The following is an 18,308-nucleotide window of genomic DNA, read 5'->3' on the forward strand; positions in this document are numbered from 1 at the left end:
TTATTGTAAACATCAAAATAACAAAATATTAAACAAAAAGTGTATTTGATTTAACGTTACGGCATAGGTGAAAACAGTTACCAGTATGTTATTAATAAATTCAGTGAAAACTTTCCAGATGCTTAGGTGTCGAGAATGAGGGTATCAAAACTTATAAAAAAAATCAAATACAGGCTCAGTAAACAAAGTAAAGAAAAAGAAAATTATCGGTAAAAAAGAAGATGTTTCGACCGTATTAATTACAGACTCGACACCGGATCTAGAATTTTAAAAAGAATTGAAAATTTATACCTAGAAACCAATTTTTATCATACTTTGGAGCCAGGAGGTGATGCTAGATATTTTTATTTTGGTTTATAGATGGGAAATCAAATTATGCGAAACATAATTTTTCACAGAACTATTATGTTTACGGATGAAGCAACGTTTTCGACAAATGAAACCGTATCGTCACATGTTAAGTAAATATTGAAGAGATATTAATCCTAATTTTAGAATACCGAATCATTGCCAATACTTTGTATAAATAATCGTAATGTAGAAATACTGAAAACTGGTATCAGAGATGATGGTATCCTTAACAATTGAGGAAACGCATAACAGTTGCAAGAAACTGTGACACAGAGTGGAGCTACATAAATTTATTGAAATCGGTGGTGGAAAAATTCCTATAATTTTTGTGATTTATTTAAACACATATCTGTACTTCCATAAATAAGAAAGAAAAACAACAATAAAAATGATGAGTTTAAGGTAGAAAAGTCTTGTTACTTTACTCTTTACTTTAAAGTACAATTATTATCTAATGTTTACATTATTAAATGAAAGGTAATGTTCCGTGAAGATTTCGTAATTTTTTCTTTGAGAGGAATTTGAAAGTCCCCAACATATTAAATAATGTGCAAGTCTTTAAATTTTAGAAACGTGTGTGCATGTGGGGTGTCCACAATACAACACATGAAATATCAATGTCTAGTTAAATGCAGAACAATAACATCTGACCTAAATAACTGGACACGTTAAAAATTGCTCTTATAAACGAAAGGAATTTTTATTTCAAAGCCTAGCTAGAAACTTAGGTCAGAAAATTAAAGAATCGCACGTCAGTTAATATGTTTACGAATGAAGCAATTATTATTATTATTATTATTTTAATATTTATTTTTACATTTATTACGTTCATTATATTTTAAAATCACCCCCAAACAACAATATAACAGAATTTGGAATAACCTGATCTATATCGTTTAAAAACAATAGAAACGATAATGGACGACAATGTGATCCTTGGGGAACACCTGAGGATGCTTAAATTAATTTAGGTAATATGTGGTCAACTAATTTCATATATTGAAAACGATTCTGGATAAAACTATTCAACCAGTTTATCAACTACCCATTCTTTAATTTTATCAGAGAGTTTCGTGACTCACTGGGTCAAACGCTTTAGATAGATCATCATAAAAAGAATTTACGTGAGAATTATTTTCAAAACTATTTATTGTAAACTTTTGATAAAGTAGAACATTTGTTGTCGTTGAGAAACCGTCAAATCTCTAAAACTACTGGATCGTTTGTTGTCAAATTTTATATGTAGTAGGTGTAATAAACAAATCAGGACAAGGGTGCAAATGGTGAGTATTGCCAGTGTTTGTTAACTGTCAAAAAATAAATAGTGGAAATATCAACGCGAAAAATTTTTGATGCAATGCAAAAATAGATAATACAATATTATACAATACCTACCTAATAGTTACTACATAAATTTCTACTATTGATATTGTGCCCGATTTGCTTGTTTTTTTGCTCTTCGTACGTTAAATAAACTACGTAGTGTATCTACATATGGATCTACTAAAGTTCACAAATAATAATTGCCTAAAATTTGTGCTTAACAGAGTTTTTATTTCCTTAAGTGTGTCAAATGTTAGGTGAGTTGTGTTTAGTAAAACTTTTATTATTTGTTAAGAGCTACACTGCTGCAAAGATCACTTGGAGAAAAACTAATTTTTATTATTACATCATGCACTGGGCGTGGTTTCTTGTTTCACTGGGCAACACACTCCAGCGTAACTGAAATTTAAAATGAATATTTATAAATAGATTTTTTACAGAAAGAAGATTTCTCTTACTCATTCAATGGGCAGAAGAATTTTAGGTAAACGTTGATGTCTGTAAGAAGCGTAAACACTTCCGGGCAATCAAATATAATTGTACAAACGCCAGTGGTATTCGTAGGAGTTGAGGGACAGCTGGGACGAGTCGTCACTGCATTCTTTTGCCCCAGCTGGAATGAACCTGAGTCCGCAACGATAAGTAACCATCAGGTATATTAATCAATTTAAACTTTAAACAAAATTCAAATTTACCTTGGGGTGTTGTAATCCTTTGGTTATTCTTTTTGAGTTCCTCGAGCCATTGCGGAAGTGTTTCTGAAAATGTTTTAGTTATACTTATAAAATTATTGAATTCATTGTGTAATAGAAATAATAAGATATATTATTTACCTACCACTCTGAGTTAAAGATGTATCAGTAGTAGTTGTGGGGATGAAAATCGGAACAGGATAAGGTTGTCTTGGTAGATAAAACTGAGGCACTAAAAACAGATCATTTTAAACCGGAGATCATTTTTTTTTACCTCTGAAATTTTGTAATGCTTTGGAAAAACGTTCTTTTATTTCATATTGCTGACAACGAGTCTCGCAAAATATACATATCTGCTAACTTAATTACCTTGTAGTGGTCCGTAATTCGAAGCTGAAAAAAAAGATTTTTGAAAACTTGGTTTTTATTAGTTTTGTAAAACATACATGAGTGTCAAATTACAACATGGAAATGAAAGAAGTGGTACTTCAGCGTAATGAATAATAATATCACCTGTCTTTTGCGTTTAAATTTGAAAAAAGAAAAAGAAAAACGTGGTGGTAAGGTTGTCGCAAAATATTTTTTATACTAAATGCTGATTTCATCTTATCATAAAAAATATACCTATGTATAATAATCTGAATATTCGAAAAACAAACTTTCAAAATATTTGCTTTACATTTCAAATCGTTGGTTAAATATTTGGCTACTGATTTTCAGTAATTCAGTCAATTAATTAACCAAAAATTTAAAAAGATTCTAGAAGAATTTAACTAAACTACTAATTAAACAATGTTTTGCAAAAAAAAAAAAACAAATGTAATCATATAATCGTAACACAGACATAAGATAGTTAGTTTTCAACATTTTTTGTAATAGTATTAACTGGATCTACGTGTTCTGCTGACAAAATCTTTGACATCCATGTTTTCAGTACTCTCACGATTATGAGAATGACTTAATTGATGTATTGAAAATTTTAACCATATACTTACAACTGAATCCTCCGTTTATCGCTGAAGCCCCACTAAATGGATCTACAATGAGTTTTTAATAAACAATTATTCACAATCACTAAACAAGGAAATAAACAGTGGTACTTTATTTCATTCAACTCTAATTTTTTGATATTCATAAATTATATATTTTTATTTTATCCTATACTGTTAACATACAATTAACGTCTTAGGAACGAGTTACGTTAAGGCATATTTTACAGTACTAATACTGTTATAGCTGTTAACATACCTAGGATGTATAGGAGTTGTCAAACCAAAAAGGACTTCCTGATTAGGCTTCAGTCGCGAGGGAAGTTATGTTTAAACAATTTTAGACCAGTTTTTATGACACCTTCTTTATGAAGTTCGTCAGTTTTGGTGAAGTTTTTATCATTTTTGACGTCAATAATATAACATCAGTAATAATTTAAATTTAATAACAATTAATTGGAAGATATCAACAAGTATCAAATGATATCCGAAAATGGCTGGAATGTTTGAGAATATCCAAGGATATTGGAAGAAAATCCAGGTTATTAAAAAAAAATCTGGGGATATCAGAGGAAGTCATGACTTGAAAAAATAAAAATCCGGGACGGCAGACAGACGGACAGAGGAACAGACAGACAGACAGACAGATGGAAACGGGAGACCTATTTTTTCGTATTGCAGGGGCCATGAAAGGTCGAGAAAACATAAAAGTAGAGAATCGGCCGAGGGATTCGATTACAATACTTCCTTCGCTTACGCTCGGGAAGTAAAAAGTTATTATACCGGGTGTCTGGAAAATGGCGGATTAACTCTTTAGTACGTTATTTACGTTGGTTTTTGGGAGTCCCAAAAAAATAATAAAAAAAAATCCTTATGATATAGATTACGGAAAAACGTAATTTTATAAAGTAAAATTTGCAACACTGCACACACCTAATGCATGAATACCTACGGCTTACTTTCTGATTTCTTAGTAACGATGGTGACTGAAATCCACCTTCGCTTTATATCAGGTAAACGTTGTTGTCAAATGGAATTTTATCAAATTATTACAAACACAGCACAACCATATCTTTGTGCATTCTAACTGAAATGGTAATTAAACATGGTCATGGGCGAGAAAAATATTAACTAAACGTTTTATTATTAGTTATTGTAATAAAGAATGAGTTGTTTACTTATTAAACGTAGCAGAAGAACCAATTTTAAAATCATTATAACTCCATTAAAATGTGAGAAGGATTTTTTTTACTATTTTTCCCAGACTCACCAGTTGATTGTTAAGAGCGTAGCGGAGAGTTAATCCGTCATTTTCCAGACACCCGGTATAGCCAGACGCTTCATCAATTTATTTAAATACATTAACCTATATGGGTTTTTAAATGATTGAAATCTTATATTTATGGGTATTTCATAATATTTTGATACTGCAACTAATTAAAATACTTACTCGGGTAACTTGAAAATGATCGTGTACTCCACGCACCAGACCCACGTGCTGCTGAAATAAAAGTGCAATTATGAAAAGAAAAATGGTTTATAGGAATAATAATGGTTAATGAGAGTTGCACAGTTTAGAGACAGTCCTACTTCTCTCTTAAGCTTTACCAAACCGCGATGTTTTTTTTATTACACTTTTTTCTATACAACCACCTTCCGGACAACTGAATGAAAAAAATCGACGGAAAAAATGTATCTTTTTCCTACTTTATGTTTTATTTCCCGTAAAACCGAAAACACTGGCATAGGGAGTTGTAAGATGTACATAGGTAGTGATTAACCTGATGGGTTACACTTTTGATGCATATAATATACATATAATATGATTGCGTTCAAATAAATACAGCCGAATGCCGAATGCTGAATTAAATACTAGCGTTACACTTTTTAACGAAGAAACCTACGTGTTGGTATCATACTTCGAAAGAATTAGTATCTCCCGAGAACTAGATCAATTTTTTAGATTTCAGAATTTCTTTAGATAAAAGTGACCCATCCAATTTTTTCTTCACGTTAGAAAAACTAATTCATCGACAATAGTAAGATTATTTTACAAGTTTAGAAAAGTGTTAGTTTTCCAGGAAGTGTAAAAAAAATATTTTTGCAGAGTGTCAATTTTACACGAGCTGGAAAACGCACTTTTCTAACGAGTACAACGTGTTATTTTTTTGTATCCTTGATGGAAAGGCCTACATCTAAGAGTTTTTTAAAGAACCATCAAGGTGCAAAACGTAGAAACCATTGAAATAATTGCAAACCTCCATGGTGACCAATCAATAAGCAAAAATTTCGCGAAAAAATGAACGATTGTGCGAGTTATTCTCAAGATTTTCAACGGGAAATTGCGGCAGCTGCACGAGAAGCAGTTAGAAATTTGCTTTCTGATAAATCAAGAGAAAAATATTTAAAAACCTACGAATAATTTAATGAATGGAGACAAGGCAAAAATGTGAAGCGAGAATGTCTTGTTAGCGTTCTTTTAGAAAATGGAAAATGTGTACATTTTTAAATTAGATTTTGTTATGTATTTTTGCAGAGTAAGAGTCTAAATGCATCAGCAATGTGGTCAATTTACTCCATGCTTAAACGCACTCTACATATAAATGAAGGCGTAGACATTTCTTCATACCGACAAGTTCAGTGACCTGACTTAAAATGAAATATCATAGATCAGCATCCCTTTCAGGATCCCCTTCAGCATCCCATTCAGAAACCCCTTCAACATTTGCCACAGTCTTCATCAAGTTTAATTTTCAATATATCTGACAACCATCTGTTTACGACTGCTTCAAACGGATTGACTTAGTAATGTAACAAACTGTATGTACATTTCATCTTTATCAAAATAAATGCATTGAATAACTATTATATTGGACGTAATTATATTGGATGTTTCTCTTCCGAGGATCTTGTTGCGGACAAATAAACGGTTGCTAATGAGAAAACTATGGTCGCTAAACGAGAACAGTGTTGCTAACGAGAAAAATGACACATTAATGTCACCATAGTAAAGTTGATAGTTTTCCATCAAGGATACAAAAAAACGGTTTATCTGTCAGTGCGTGAGACTGACGTTCACTTGAGATGGTTTTCCCATAGTTATTGTTATTTAGAAATTATATTATCAAGTTGCAACATTTCTGACTTGTGTCATTAAAATTTAAAATGCCGAAAATTATTTTGTTACAACAAAACATTTCAATAAAAAGGTGCCATCTGCAAATGAAAAAAGATTGTAACCAACTCAAGTGTGAAGAGTTAATGATGAGAATAGTGAACACATTTTCTGTGACTTTTAAAGTTTTTCAATATTTGTTAATTACAGAATATTTGTAGGTCAGTGCAGAGAAAATTGTCGTCACTGAAATTGAAAATTTGTGAATTTCATCTTCTGGCAAGCGAAAACCCACTAACACTTTTTTAAATTTTGTATTTTGAAAAAACCTGCAACCACTAATTTGTCAATACACGAACAAAACGAGTACTTTACAACAGACACACTTTTGGCTGATTCACGAAAACATTTGAATTGAAAGGGGAGCGAACAACTTTATACAAAATTTTATGTGAACAAAAACATGTTGCAGCAAAAAATACTTTTTTGAGAAAATTCCTCCAATCTCAAAATTTTTGCAGGCATATAACATTCGTGTACCTCGACGAAACTTGGTTCAGTATCACTTCGTCGTTGGGTGACGAATCAGATTTAAAGAGTACTCCTACCAAAATTAAAAGTGAAGGATCAAGATTTACAATGGTACACACAAGACGTCAATTTGAGCTTAAGATGGCTGTAACTTTTTATTAAATTTGAAAAACAGTGATAGAGATTGTCACAAAAAAATGAACGGAATACTTTTTTCAATGGGGTGGTTTATCAATTTATTCCTGCTTTGGCTAAGTTGTACAAAAAATGTGTGGTGGTTATGGACAACGCGCCATATCATTAAGTACAGTTGGACAAGTCACCATATTCCAGTAAAAAAACTCAAATGCAAAAACGAATACTTAATCATAGTATTGAATTTAAACAAGAAATTTCGAGGAAACGAGGAATTAATTAAACCTTTTAGGACAAACACACAAAAGCGTCATTTCGTAGACGAGACGATGAAAGAGAGAGTGGGCATGAAATTTTTAGACGGTTTTGTAAGAATTACTACAGCAAGCATATATGTTCTAAACCTTCATCCAAGGATAGGGGGAGTATGTATGGCTTGAAACTCACTCCAAATATGTGGACATTTTTTTATGGACATTGTGAAAATCTTATTCTGACAGAAGACATACGGGAAATTTTTCGTCCAACATTCCTCTTTTCATTATTTCACTAGGTGAATCTGACTGAGAATTAAAAATCAGAGGACGATGATGATAAGGACTCTAGGACTAGTGAAATAGCAATAAAATAGCGAAATGGAATAAAATACTAAAGCGTAACTGGCCAGATGATGATTTTTTGTTAATTTCAGAAATTGTTTAACTGAAAGGATTATTTTATAGTTACAGTTCTAGATCTCACTGCGTATGTACTTCACAAATTTTTGAATGAAACATTCCATATTTTATTTACGAAAAAATTTCCCTCATCATGTATGTATCCTATACAGAATTCGTCATTTAATCTTTAATTAGGTACACTTTATTACAGTTTATTTTTGATCCAATGACGCTTACCTTTTGGATATTATTCAAACAGCTGTAAAAACATACAGTTTGCCTTTTGTCTTTTGAGCCATGTATTCCGAATTTTGAGCACCAGCAACAAGAATTATTTTATGTTAGTTCCTAAGAATAATTATGTAATATAATCAAAAATGTTGATACGGATTAGTAAAGTTAAGACTTAATTATTACTCAGGCAAATGTGAATTTTAAATTTGTTTATATTGACTATGCTTAGTAAATACTGAAATAATAATTGTTTACTGAAGTGTTTTGAATCGTATTTATTGGAATGGAATCTTATATTAAAAATAACTTAACCTAATATGACCAATTTCATTTTTCTTTACGGATCTTAGCAGTTAATTGGTTGTCGATCAAATTAATAGATTTTCATTGCCTACTTTTGTCTAAAAGCATCCTGAACAGTATATACTTTGCTATATACTCTAGGCTTTTAAAAGTTAGTAGAAAAAAATTATATATACTATGAACAATTAAAACCTTTACTTACAGTATGGAACTCCCAAACTTCTACTATTTGGTGCTGCTGTAAAAAGAAAAGATTATACTTATTTATTGGATATATTTACATTATTATTAACACATTAATAGAATTGAATAAACTAAAAATTGAAAATCTGTCATTTGGAAGTCAATCAAATTTTCTTGAGAACTATATTCGACGATGACTAAATAATTATTTCTTGTTAACAAAAAAATTCGTACGTACCAAATTGTCTACAAATTTAGAATTAACAGAAAAACATTCGGTAATAAAACGCTACTTCCAAAATAGTATTGTTTTTAACTTCTTTTAACAGTGTCGAAATAAACATTTATTTAAATTAATACTTACGAGCTCCAGGCATTCCTACAGATATGGGCCCAAAGGATTCTGGTGCTGTAACACAAAAATATTTTTATGTTATACATATTATACGATATGTATTTTTTCCTTTCAAAAGGAAACAGTATTTGATTGTACATTTACTTTATTATAAATATGTAAACAAATAAAATTTTTGATAAATTTTCGTTATTTTTAAAAACATGTATGATACAACTGCATGAGAGGATAACTGCCAAACAACTACATAAATGGCATACATAACCTCATTTGTATTTGAATAATTTGAATTTCTGACATTTCTAGTTTAATCAAAATTAATATTTCTATGGCCAGCTCTAATCCCAAAACCACCACCAGTTACTTTTTTGACTTTTTTGAACAAACTACCTATACAGGGTGACTGCGAAATAAGTGCAAATATTTTAACCACGGCATCCCCCACCCTAGTAGAGCCGAAATATAGAAAAAAGAAATTAAAAATCGAATGGGGCAAAACCCCCATGAACCACCCTCGATACGAAGGCACTGAGCCACCTTGTAAACAGAGTTGGAAAAACGTTCGAATAAAAACGACCTAAACACTTTCAGTTTCAATTAAAAGTAAAACCGACTTTTTGCTGCTTATCATTCGTTCATTCATTTACTCATTCATCGTTAAAGGTCAGTGTGAAAGTTTTTTGGTAATTTTGATTCTGACGGATGTTTGGTCCTTGTCACAACGATTTTACGTTGTTTATTGGAACAGAAATAAGAGCAACTTAGAATGCTACTACCTTTTTACAAGAAATGTTGAAAATGTTGTCCTTGACTAGCAATACAGGCGTCAGAGCGTCGCAAGAGGTTTGTTGATAGGTAAAAAAACACGGGAGTAGCGGGTGTCACTTTCACTTGTTGAAGCTCTTCGATAATTTCTGGACACTGTTGATTTCCACAAACGAACTGTTTCATCCAACTGATACACATTTATCGAAAACCGTCTCTTGAAATCGTACTTGTTGACGACTACGTGGAGTTCCATCGGACAAAAAGTGAGTTACACAACGTGAACAATCAGTGGACTCCAAACCGTGCACTTTGTCAACATGGTATGGATGTGGCCGTATTCTTTTAATGTAGGATGCACTACAAGCTGTGAAAATCCAACTTCTTCTTTCTGTCCTATCACGGCCACGATCGTGAGTTTGAGGTTGAAGGTACCATGATCTCGGAGATGCTGTACCACTGATGCACCCATTACCATATCGACACAATCTGCATGGGAAAACTGCACCATAAACCGATTTCACCGACCGCTCGATGCTAACTGGCCCTTTTCGTGTTTTTCACGTTGCGATTAAAAAAGTGCCTGATAAAGTAACTTTTTTGGTTCTTTAACCGACTCGCTCTGTTCCATTCATTGTAGTAATTTTGTAGGTCACAAAACAGTCCAGCGGCGCGTACAACAATTTACATTGAATTTCAAATAATTTTTTCTAGACACTGCTACTACTTAGGACCGTGAATTTTACCCAGTGACATAATCATATTGTGAGCTATTCCCCATTTTTTTTTTGCATGTATTTCGCAGTCACCTTGTATACAATATACAATTTTTGCATGTTGAATAAATGTGGTAAAATTAGTGGTCTATATAATTTTTTCGTGACTTACATGACTTTGCTGCTGCGGTTTGACTGTCGACTGCGTCTGTTTGATTTGGCTTAACTACAACTAAAGAACTCACAGACGTAACGAAAGAATATTTCAAGGCCAAATCAAGTGCTTTCCTTGTAAGTTCAGTTTTGTTATCTGCTGTTTCCCTTTCTTTCAGAATTTGTTGTACAGTCAAATATCCCCACAGTCTTTCTATGGAACTAACAGGTTTTGTGCGAGTAGTGTTAAAAATCACACGTCCCGTAGTGCAAGTACCATAAACTTGAGGCAAGAGATCGGAATTTTCTCCTAAAAGAGAATATGAAATAAAATATCAAAAACAATATAATGTTTTTTGTATCTACCTGTTTTTCCAGCTACAACCAATTCTGAACCTTGAAAAAGAATTGGATAACGAACGTTGGTCACATCTGACACACCATCCACATATTTAAACGTAATATTACTCATTAAAGGTGACGAAATTGTACTGTAAAAATCTTGCAGCTGTAAGGAAGCATCAGCTGCCTCGTAAATATGTCTTGAAAATCCTAGATTTTGCGAAGATAACTTTTGTAAGAAACTTTTATCCGCGCCAGATCCAAAAGAAAGAGAGAAAATGGGCGCACAAGTTGTACCTGAATTTAGTTTAGTTACCTAAAACATAATTCTTACTATTTTAACAACATGTTTACAATGTTATGTTACTGTATTGGTAATTTCATCTCCAGAATTCATTCCAACATTCGGTAGACCATCAGTTAAAAATATAAGTAGTGGCTGATATTTATTGGGAGTATATTCTTGTGTTCTTTTAATCAAGAACAAACCTATTTCTAAACCAGCTATTATATTAGTAAGACCCATGTCGGATTTATCCTTCACTATATTTTTGGCGTTTTCTATATTTTGATTAGAAGCTTCTGCGGCTTGCGGTAAATTGGCTTCCTAAAATCATTCTTTAACCTGGTGTTTTAAACATTAAAAAACCGTACTTTCAAATGAGGTTCCAGGGATCCATAATCTCGTGAAATTATGTTTACAGGAACAAATTTATTCTCCACAGAATTCCATACAGAAGCATCATCAGCAAAACGTATTATGTTAAATAAATCTTCTGGTTTTAGCTGAGGTAAAATGTTTTGCATTGCTTCTATTAATTGATCAATTTTTCTTCCCGACATACTACCACTGTGGTCTAATACAAAGACTACGTGTTTTGGTAAAGGGTCCAGTTCAGAAGGTGCAAAAAAGTGTACGAAATATCCATCTCTAACCAAGACCTTTCAAAGAAAAATTTCAAAGGAAAAAAAGAAGTGTGAAACGAGTGTTTCATTAGCTGAACGATCGCGTAACTTGAAAAACGCTTTTGTACAAAGTAAATACATAACATAAAAGTAATCAGAACAATGGTACCTAACACAAGTCACAAAATACGCACCTCTCCTCCGTGAGGATCTCTTTCTACGTCGTATTGAACAACAAATTGACCAGCCAGTCCATTTTCTTTGTTACCACCGAGTTTTTCGGCGAAGGTTTTTTGTTGGTTAATGTCAGGGTTAAAGTTTACAACTGCAGTATTATTGATAACATCTATCTGTGCAGAAGGATCCAATTTTTCATCATTCTTGCTTATTTCATTGCCCGTTCTTAAAGAAGGGGTTTTTACAAAAGTGAGTGGTCTGCTCTCGTTAATGTATACCTTAAAGTAATCACACAAAACTTAATATTTACAAAGAATAAATATTTTGATTTACGTGAACTCCCAGATCTTCAACAATCTGACCTGGATGAATATTTATAATAAGTTCATACTGTCCAATCCGACGCTGTAGAAGCTCTTCATAAACAAGTCTAAATATTGTCTTACTTTCTGGTTCTATATTTACTGATACTGTAAATGTTTTCGAATCTCTTGCATTCAATTCAACGTGACCAGCACTTTGACCACTTGATACAGCCTGTTGACATAATTAATTGAGGTCATATTTTTACTCTTTTTTAAAAATAAATATGATTCCAAATTCTTAACAAGTTGATCAGATATAATGATGTTAAAAATTAAAATATGTTTATAATACATCAATTTAAAAAGCAAAGAAGTAAGGACAAATACAAAAACTGTTTTGCCGTAAATTTATATTTTACATTCAATACATATCTGATACAGAAAAAAAGTTGGTACTCTCTTTAGGTATATGATTACATGAAATGCAAAGCTGTAACTGAGATTTCACTGTGATGATAACATCATCTTACAATTTTTCTGAATAAATATTCTTCAATTTATGAGTGCCTACGCTAGACATACAGTTTTTTGGCGAAAAAAAAAACGAGTGTGCTGAATGAGTTAATTAGTCCTCTACCCTGTGTTGAGGAGACAAAATTAATGAAATTTCATTTACTTTTAACATATATACCACCGGTAATATGGGTGTTATATGAACGTGCTATAGTCGATTTTTATCGAAATATGTAGAACACAAACAGTCGAAGTTAAAGAATTCACTGAAAAATTGAGAAAACATTTTTTACCATTGTTTATCTGTTTTAAATATATTTCAATTTGTACTCTAGATATCTTTTATATTTCATTTATGGTCACTATAAAGAATACAGAATTTCGTCTTATATTAAGTAATTGTCTTGCATTAAATATTATTTCTTTGATTAAGGTTTTGAAGGAAAAATTTCAGCTTCTCACTCTTCGCAGAACTGCCACCATATTTTTAACAAATATGCTTTTCTAATTATTTTTTGTGATGACGTTATTAACATCTTGTCAAAATTTTACTTTTTCTACGAATAACCGTATATGGATTACGAAGACACAAAACAAGCAAAACTTTCAGAGTAATCGGTTTTATGATTTCTTAATCAAATTGTAAAATTTTATTGTACAGTTTTAATTTTTTGCCCAAAATCCTATGTGCATATGGTTAAAAATAAGTAGAAAGAATCACAAATGTAGAAACACATTATTTTGCATTTTTAAAACATAATTTAACTGAGAAAAAGTTCAAAAAGTTGACGTGACACCGTTAAATTTTTGATAGGGACGACCAGACAAATGTTGGTTAAAGTTTTACAGTCCATATAATATACTTAAAATACATCCCCAATTTGATAATAACAACTTCAGCAATTTCCGATATTATATTTACGACTAAAAATCGCCAGCAGACAGCAGATGGCCAGTAGATTCTCAAATTTTACAATCGTCAAATAAGTACAATTTTCTATTTACATTCGAGCAGTAAAAATAAACTATTCACATATACCGAACAACTTTCTTGAAATATGTGCTAGATGCGTGAAAGTGGGCGTTAACTGTCGTAGATTTACCCAAACAGGTATTGTAAATTTATTATGGGAAAAACTATACTGAAAAGGTAAATTTAAACCACCTAAGCTTTCAACTAAAATTTGGTAATCGGTTCTGGACTCTAAAGTATCTCATCGATATTAAGGGAAAACAATGTAGCTATTTTGTGGTGTTATTTTAAATTAAATTATTTTGTAATGCTCCTATTACATAATTCAAAAAGTATATCAGCGCGGCGCACACAGAACATGACAGAGCGTACTTGAAAGAAATAGGTTAAGTCTGCGTATAGTATAATCACAGCTCCTGCCATCCAAAATTTTTTGAATCATGGACTACCCTCCATAATAGCTATTAGTCAAACTGAAGGCGACAATAATAATAAATACAAACCTGTTGATAAATTTTCTTGGCTTCTTCCTTTTCTTTTACATAGGCCTTATAAACTTTTCCTTTAATTTCCATTTCAAATTCGGATATAAATGCATTTTCTGGCAGTATCACTGAGAAAGTTGTTTCTTTTGATTTGTCTTTCAAATTTCTTACCTTGCTTGTGATAAGAGTTCTTGCATACCGGTTACTCACATTTGCATTTATTTGCATAGAGTATATTTGAGGATTAACTTGAATATTCTGTCAAGTAGAAAATTAGCAATAAGACATTTGAGAAATTGAACTTACATTTGAGTCCGTTGAAGATTCTTCTTTTGTAGATTCTGTGCTTGTTACTACGAAGCTGTCATCGCTAGAGGTAGGAAACACTGTTTCACTCAAAAAAATTGATAACGCAATTATTATGTGTCGATAGCTCATGTTGTTCAATTTTAAAATTATGACTGCGACGAGCAAACAGACCTCGGTTAATATTTAAATTAGGGTCCGTTAACTTGGCACCACCAAGTTAATGAATTTTACTCAAAAGCTAGCACCTCGTTGTTCTAACCTAGCACCAGCTAGCACCACCAATCAAAAAGCTAGCACCACCTAATTATTGAAATAAAAGCCTTTTACTTTCGGGGGGGGCCAAGTTAACGCTAGCCCCCCGACATTATTTAATTCTCATGAAAAGTTGGTCCAAGGTAGTTTAGACCTAGCACCAGCTAGCACCACTAGTCTCATAGCTAGCACCACTCTGCAAGTATTAAAAAAAATTAAAAACCAAAAAAAAAGTAGCCCCCACTTTTTTTTCTTTAATGGTAAAAATCAGTAGGTTAATAGTCTAGAGCTAGCACTCGCTGGATCCATTAAAAAAAAGTGTGTTTTTATTCAATAAAGCCATGTAATAAAGGGTTATTTTCGGGGGGGGCTAAGTTAACGCTAGCCCCGCAATATAATTTAAAGACAATGAAAAGCTAGCACCTAATAGTTTAGAGCTAGCACCAACTAGCACCATTAGTCTTATAGCTAGCACCATTAAACAAACTAAACAAAATAATTGAAAAGCCCTGAAAAAATAACTCGCATCTACTCGTATAATTCCCAATCGTGGCGGGAAATAAACTATCTTTGAAAATTAATACATTACAATCATCCATTACTTATAAAAAGTCATGTTTTCTGCATTGAACAGAACTTAATATCTACATTATCTACATATTTAATTAAATTATATCACTTGCGTTCAAATCGTTCTTCATTTATTTCAACACACTAAAAATTAGGCCATGATAAATGTGATCATTTAATTTTTTTGCACTGTCATACATTTGACTGACATTACGTAAATAACAAATTTGAAATAACAAACGAGACTATAAAATTGAGGTCATTTGTAATTTATAAATCCGAGGTTAATGACGAAAACCTTTGTAAACTCTAAATTCCTAAAAATATTATTAAAATAATTTAAAATCCTAGAAACTTCACAGACAATGTGTCTAGAAGTCAAGTACAAATTATGAAGTTTTACTATCCGTAATAATAATCCGTATTTTGGGGCAAGCGTCTATTCTTTAGTTTCGCGCTTAGTAATACTTCAGGTATACGGACAAAATAGCATTTGTGAACAGTTTGGTGGGCCTTGTAGATCCCTACTACACTTATACAATGAATATTTGTTTGAATAACACGCTTTAAAAGCAGCTTATTTTCAAGTTAATGCAAATTCATTACTTATTACTAACAAACACATTATTCATTTTAATAAGAACTAATTTAGTTTTTTGTATCGATAGTGGTTTATTGGAGTTAACACTTTAACCATAGTTCCTTTATTACAAATTTTATTACAAATTTGTAATAAAGAAGCTCTAACTTTGTTGTTGCGACGGTAATCTTCTTATAAGATCGTAAAATTGGCATCATATTGTCCTGTAGTAGTCTTGTAGTGCAAACTGTCGTCGTCAAAACGGACTCTTCTTAATCAAGGAAACTGTAATTCTTCCATTAGTTCTACTCCGTGCCGATATACACGGTGAGTCACTAAACGGGTGATTAATATAATTAATGAGATAGTGAGGACCGCGCGTTTAGTGATTCGGAATTGGAAAATGGTACAGCCAACGAGCTGTGAATTTAAAAACCGGCTTTTTTTTCTAGTAGTGCTAACTATGGATGGTTCTAATTAACATTAAAGTTCGTATTAGTTTTCAGAAAGGGATTGTGAAGACACGCTTCTTTCAGAGCGTAGTCAGACATCTACTCCCTTCAATGCCGGGTCGGATATCCCTAATTACAGACACTGCATACTGTCGGTACTTTTCTACTATGACTAGGGGACAGTAAATAAAATAAATAATTTCCAGAAAACATATATTGTAGGTAAATATTTAAAAATAAGTTCGACTTAACTGTAACTCCATTTTTTTCTTTTAAGTAAATATAGGGTCATTATTTTTATCTGTTCACGCCTGAATCACAGTATAGATATCTATACTGTGCCTGAATACTTTGATGTAGGCAACATGTAATACACATCAGAAGCATCTTTGATCAATCTGTTAATCTTTTTAAACTAATAATAATAGCACAAAACAACAACACAAAAATCATACTATGTCATAAATGACAACAAAGATGTCGGACAACTAATAATGGAAAATTCAAACAAAATAGAACGTAATTTATTCAATCCTTTGACGAATATAAAGAAAAGAAAATAAATAATATGTTTCTTAATAATAGGGTGGTATGGTTCAAAATGCTCGCCTTTTCTATCTTCACACAGCGCTATCCTGTGTTCAAAATTTCTACGTAGTCTATTTAGAATCTCGGGTGTTAAATTAAGATCTGTACGACACCACACGATCCTTTTGCGCAAATGATCCTCATTTTGAATTGGAAGGGCTGAAGTGGTATGGATGAAATCAGTTTGCCCTCAGGACGTTAAAAGCCGAAATCTGAGTAATCTGCATTTGTCTTCCGATCTGCTTTTGACTCACGTGAGGATTTTCTCTATAATTTCAAACAAGGCAGCTTCATTTTCTGGCATTGTTACTGTAAGATGCCTAACTTTAGTTTTCTTAAATTGATCAACTTCTCTTAAGCTTTTTTCGAGTTTAATAAATGTTTGGTTAGAAGGAATAGTATCGCCTGGCATATAGATGAACGACAGCCTCAAAATTTCCATAACATTTTGCCAAAGTTAAAAGCATATTGGTTTTTTTCGGAATTCAAAAACGTTATTAGCAAAAGTTGAAAATAATTTGACTGCTACAAGAAATTTAAGAGGAAGTTATTTATGAAAAGTAAAATGTGTTGCCTATTCAGACTTATCCAGGTGTGAACAGATAAAATAATCACACTTTAACTTAAATTTGTTTTACGGCAGCTATAAAGTAATACAAATTTACAACTAGTTCCAACTTACTCATCTAATGTAATAGAGGTTACCACTTTAATAATACTTGTGATTTAAAAAAGAGATAGAAAGAAAATAGGAAAATACTGGGTACAGCTTAACAAAAAAAAATGCACTTATAAAAACAACATTCGTGATTCCTTTACAAAACTATAATGTATAAAAAAAGCAACATGCAACATAATAAATGTCAAACATCTTCAAGTTTTCGTTGTGAAGAAATGCATATCCTACAAAAGGTCCAGAAGAGCTGGGTTTCGACTCTCTCGGTATCCAGTAACACCGCATTAATTATAATTTTGATTTTTGTGGAAAATTTGTTTAAGAATATCCGGTAAACGTGACGTCAGTTCATTTGTGTGAGTATGTACACTTAATGGTTAGACTAATAAAGATGGACTTTTTAAATCTAAAATTCTTTATAAATTTCTGGTTTTACATGAACCACATCATTGTTGTACAATATGTTGGTCCACACAATTTGTTAGTTAATATATATTAACTATGAGATATGTTAGAAAATAATTTGCATTTTAACCAATAGACACTATATTTCGTCTATTTCGAAACTAAAGAATAGACGCTTGCCCCAAAATAGGGATTATTACTACGGATAGTAAAAATTAATAGTTTGTACTTGACTTCTAGACACAGTTTTTGATAACTTTCTAGGATTTTA

General features: G+C 32.0%; 1 protein-coding gene across 7 annotated transcripts; it reads right to left on the reverse strand.

Annotated features, from left to right (window-relative positions):
* Nucleotides 1-1,482: 1,482 nt before the first annotated feature.
* LOC135122497 (inter-alpha-trypsin inhibitor heavy chain H4-like) lies at nucleotides 1,483-14,698 on the reverse strand. 7 transcript variants are annotated; one of them, XR_010279392.1, is made up of 18 exons: nucleotides 14,512-14,697; nucleotides 14,224-14,463; nucleotides 12,263-12,466; nucleotides 11,947-12,207; nucleotides 11,501-11,788; nucleotides 11,214-11,453; nucleotides 10,871-11,162; nucleotides 10,524-10,814; nucleotides 8,880-8,924; nucleotides 8,535-8,570; nucleotides 4,806-4,856; nucleotides 3,362-3,403; nucleotides 2,736-2,759; nucleotides 2,512-2,598; nucleotides 2,370-2,432; nucleotides 2,133-2,298; nucleotides 1,747-2,073; nucleotides 1,483-1,658 (listed from the first exon to the last, which is right to left on the reverse strand). XR_010279392.1 is itself a non-coding variant. In XM_064046714.1 (17 exons), the coding sequence occupies exons 1-17, from the start codon at nucleotides 14,641-14,643 to the stop codon at nucleotides 2,022-2,024; spliced, it is 2,508 nt and encodes an 835-aa protein (XP_063902784.1). In that variant the 5' UTR covers nucleotides 14,644-14,698; the 3' UTR covers nucleotides 1,483-2,021. The 7 variants fall into 7 exon arrangements, 6 of the variants coding, with proteins under 6 accessions (XP_063902784.1, XP_063902781.1, XP_063902783.1 ...); XM_064046714.1 differs by having other exon boundaries at nucleotides 1,483-2,073; nucleotides 4,806-4,853; nucleotides 8,535-8,567; nucleotides 14,512-14,698; XM_064046711.1 differs by having other exon boundaries at nucleotides 1,483-2,073; nucleotides 8,535-8,567; nucleotides 14,512-14,698.
* Nucleotides 14,699-18,308: the final 3,610 nt, after the last annotated feature.

Source organism: Zophobas morio, unplaced genomic scaffold (genome assembly GCF_036711695.1).
Source record: "Zophobas morio isolate AGI-343-1 ecotype UQ-CSIRO unplaced genomic scaffold, CSIRO_AGI_Zmor_V1 ptg000005l, whole genome shotgun sequence".
Classification (NCBI taxonomy): domain Eukaryota; kingdom Metazoa; phylum Arthropoda; class Insecta; order Coleoptera; family Tenebrionidae; genus Zophobas; species Zophobas morio.

Bases quoted from the DNA above. Each gene is read 5' to 3' on its own strand.
- LOC135122497 (XM_064046710.1), bottom strand. From the start codon at position 14,643: ATGAGCTATCGACACATAATAATTGCGTTATCAATTTTTTTGAGTGAA. The intron at 2,433-2,511 runs GTAGGTAAATAA...AAACATTTTCAG, and splicing joins TACATCTTTAACTCAGAGTG to AAACACTTCCGCAATGGCTC. The intron at 2,074-2,132 runs GTAAGAGAAATC...TTTAAATTTCAG, and splicing joins TTCTTCTGCCCATTGAATGA to TTACGCTGGAGTGTGTTGCC.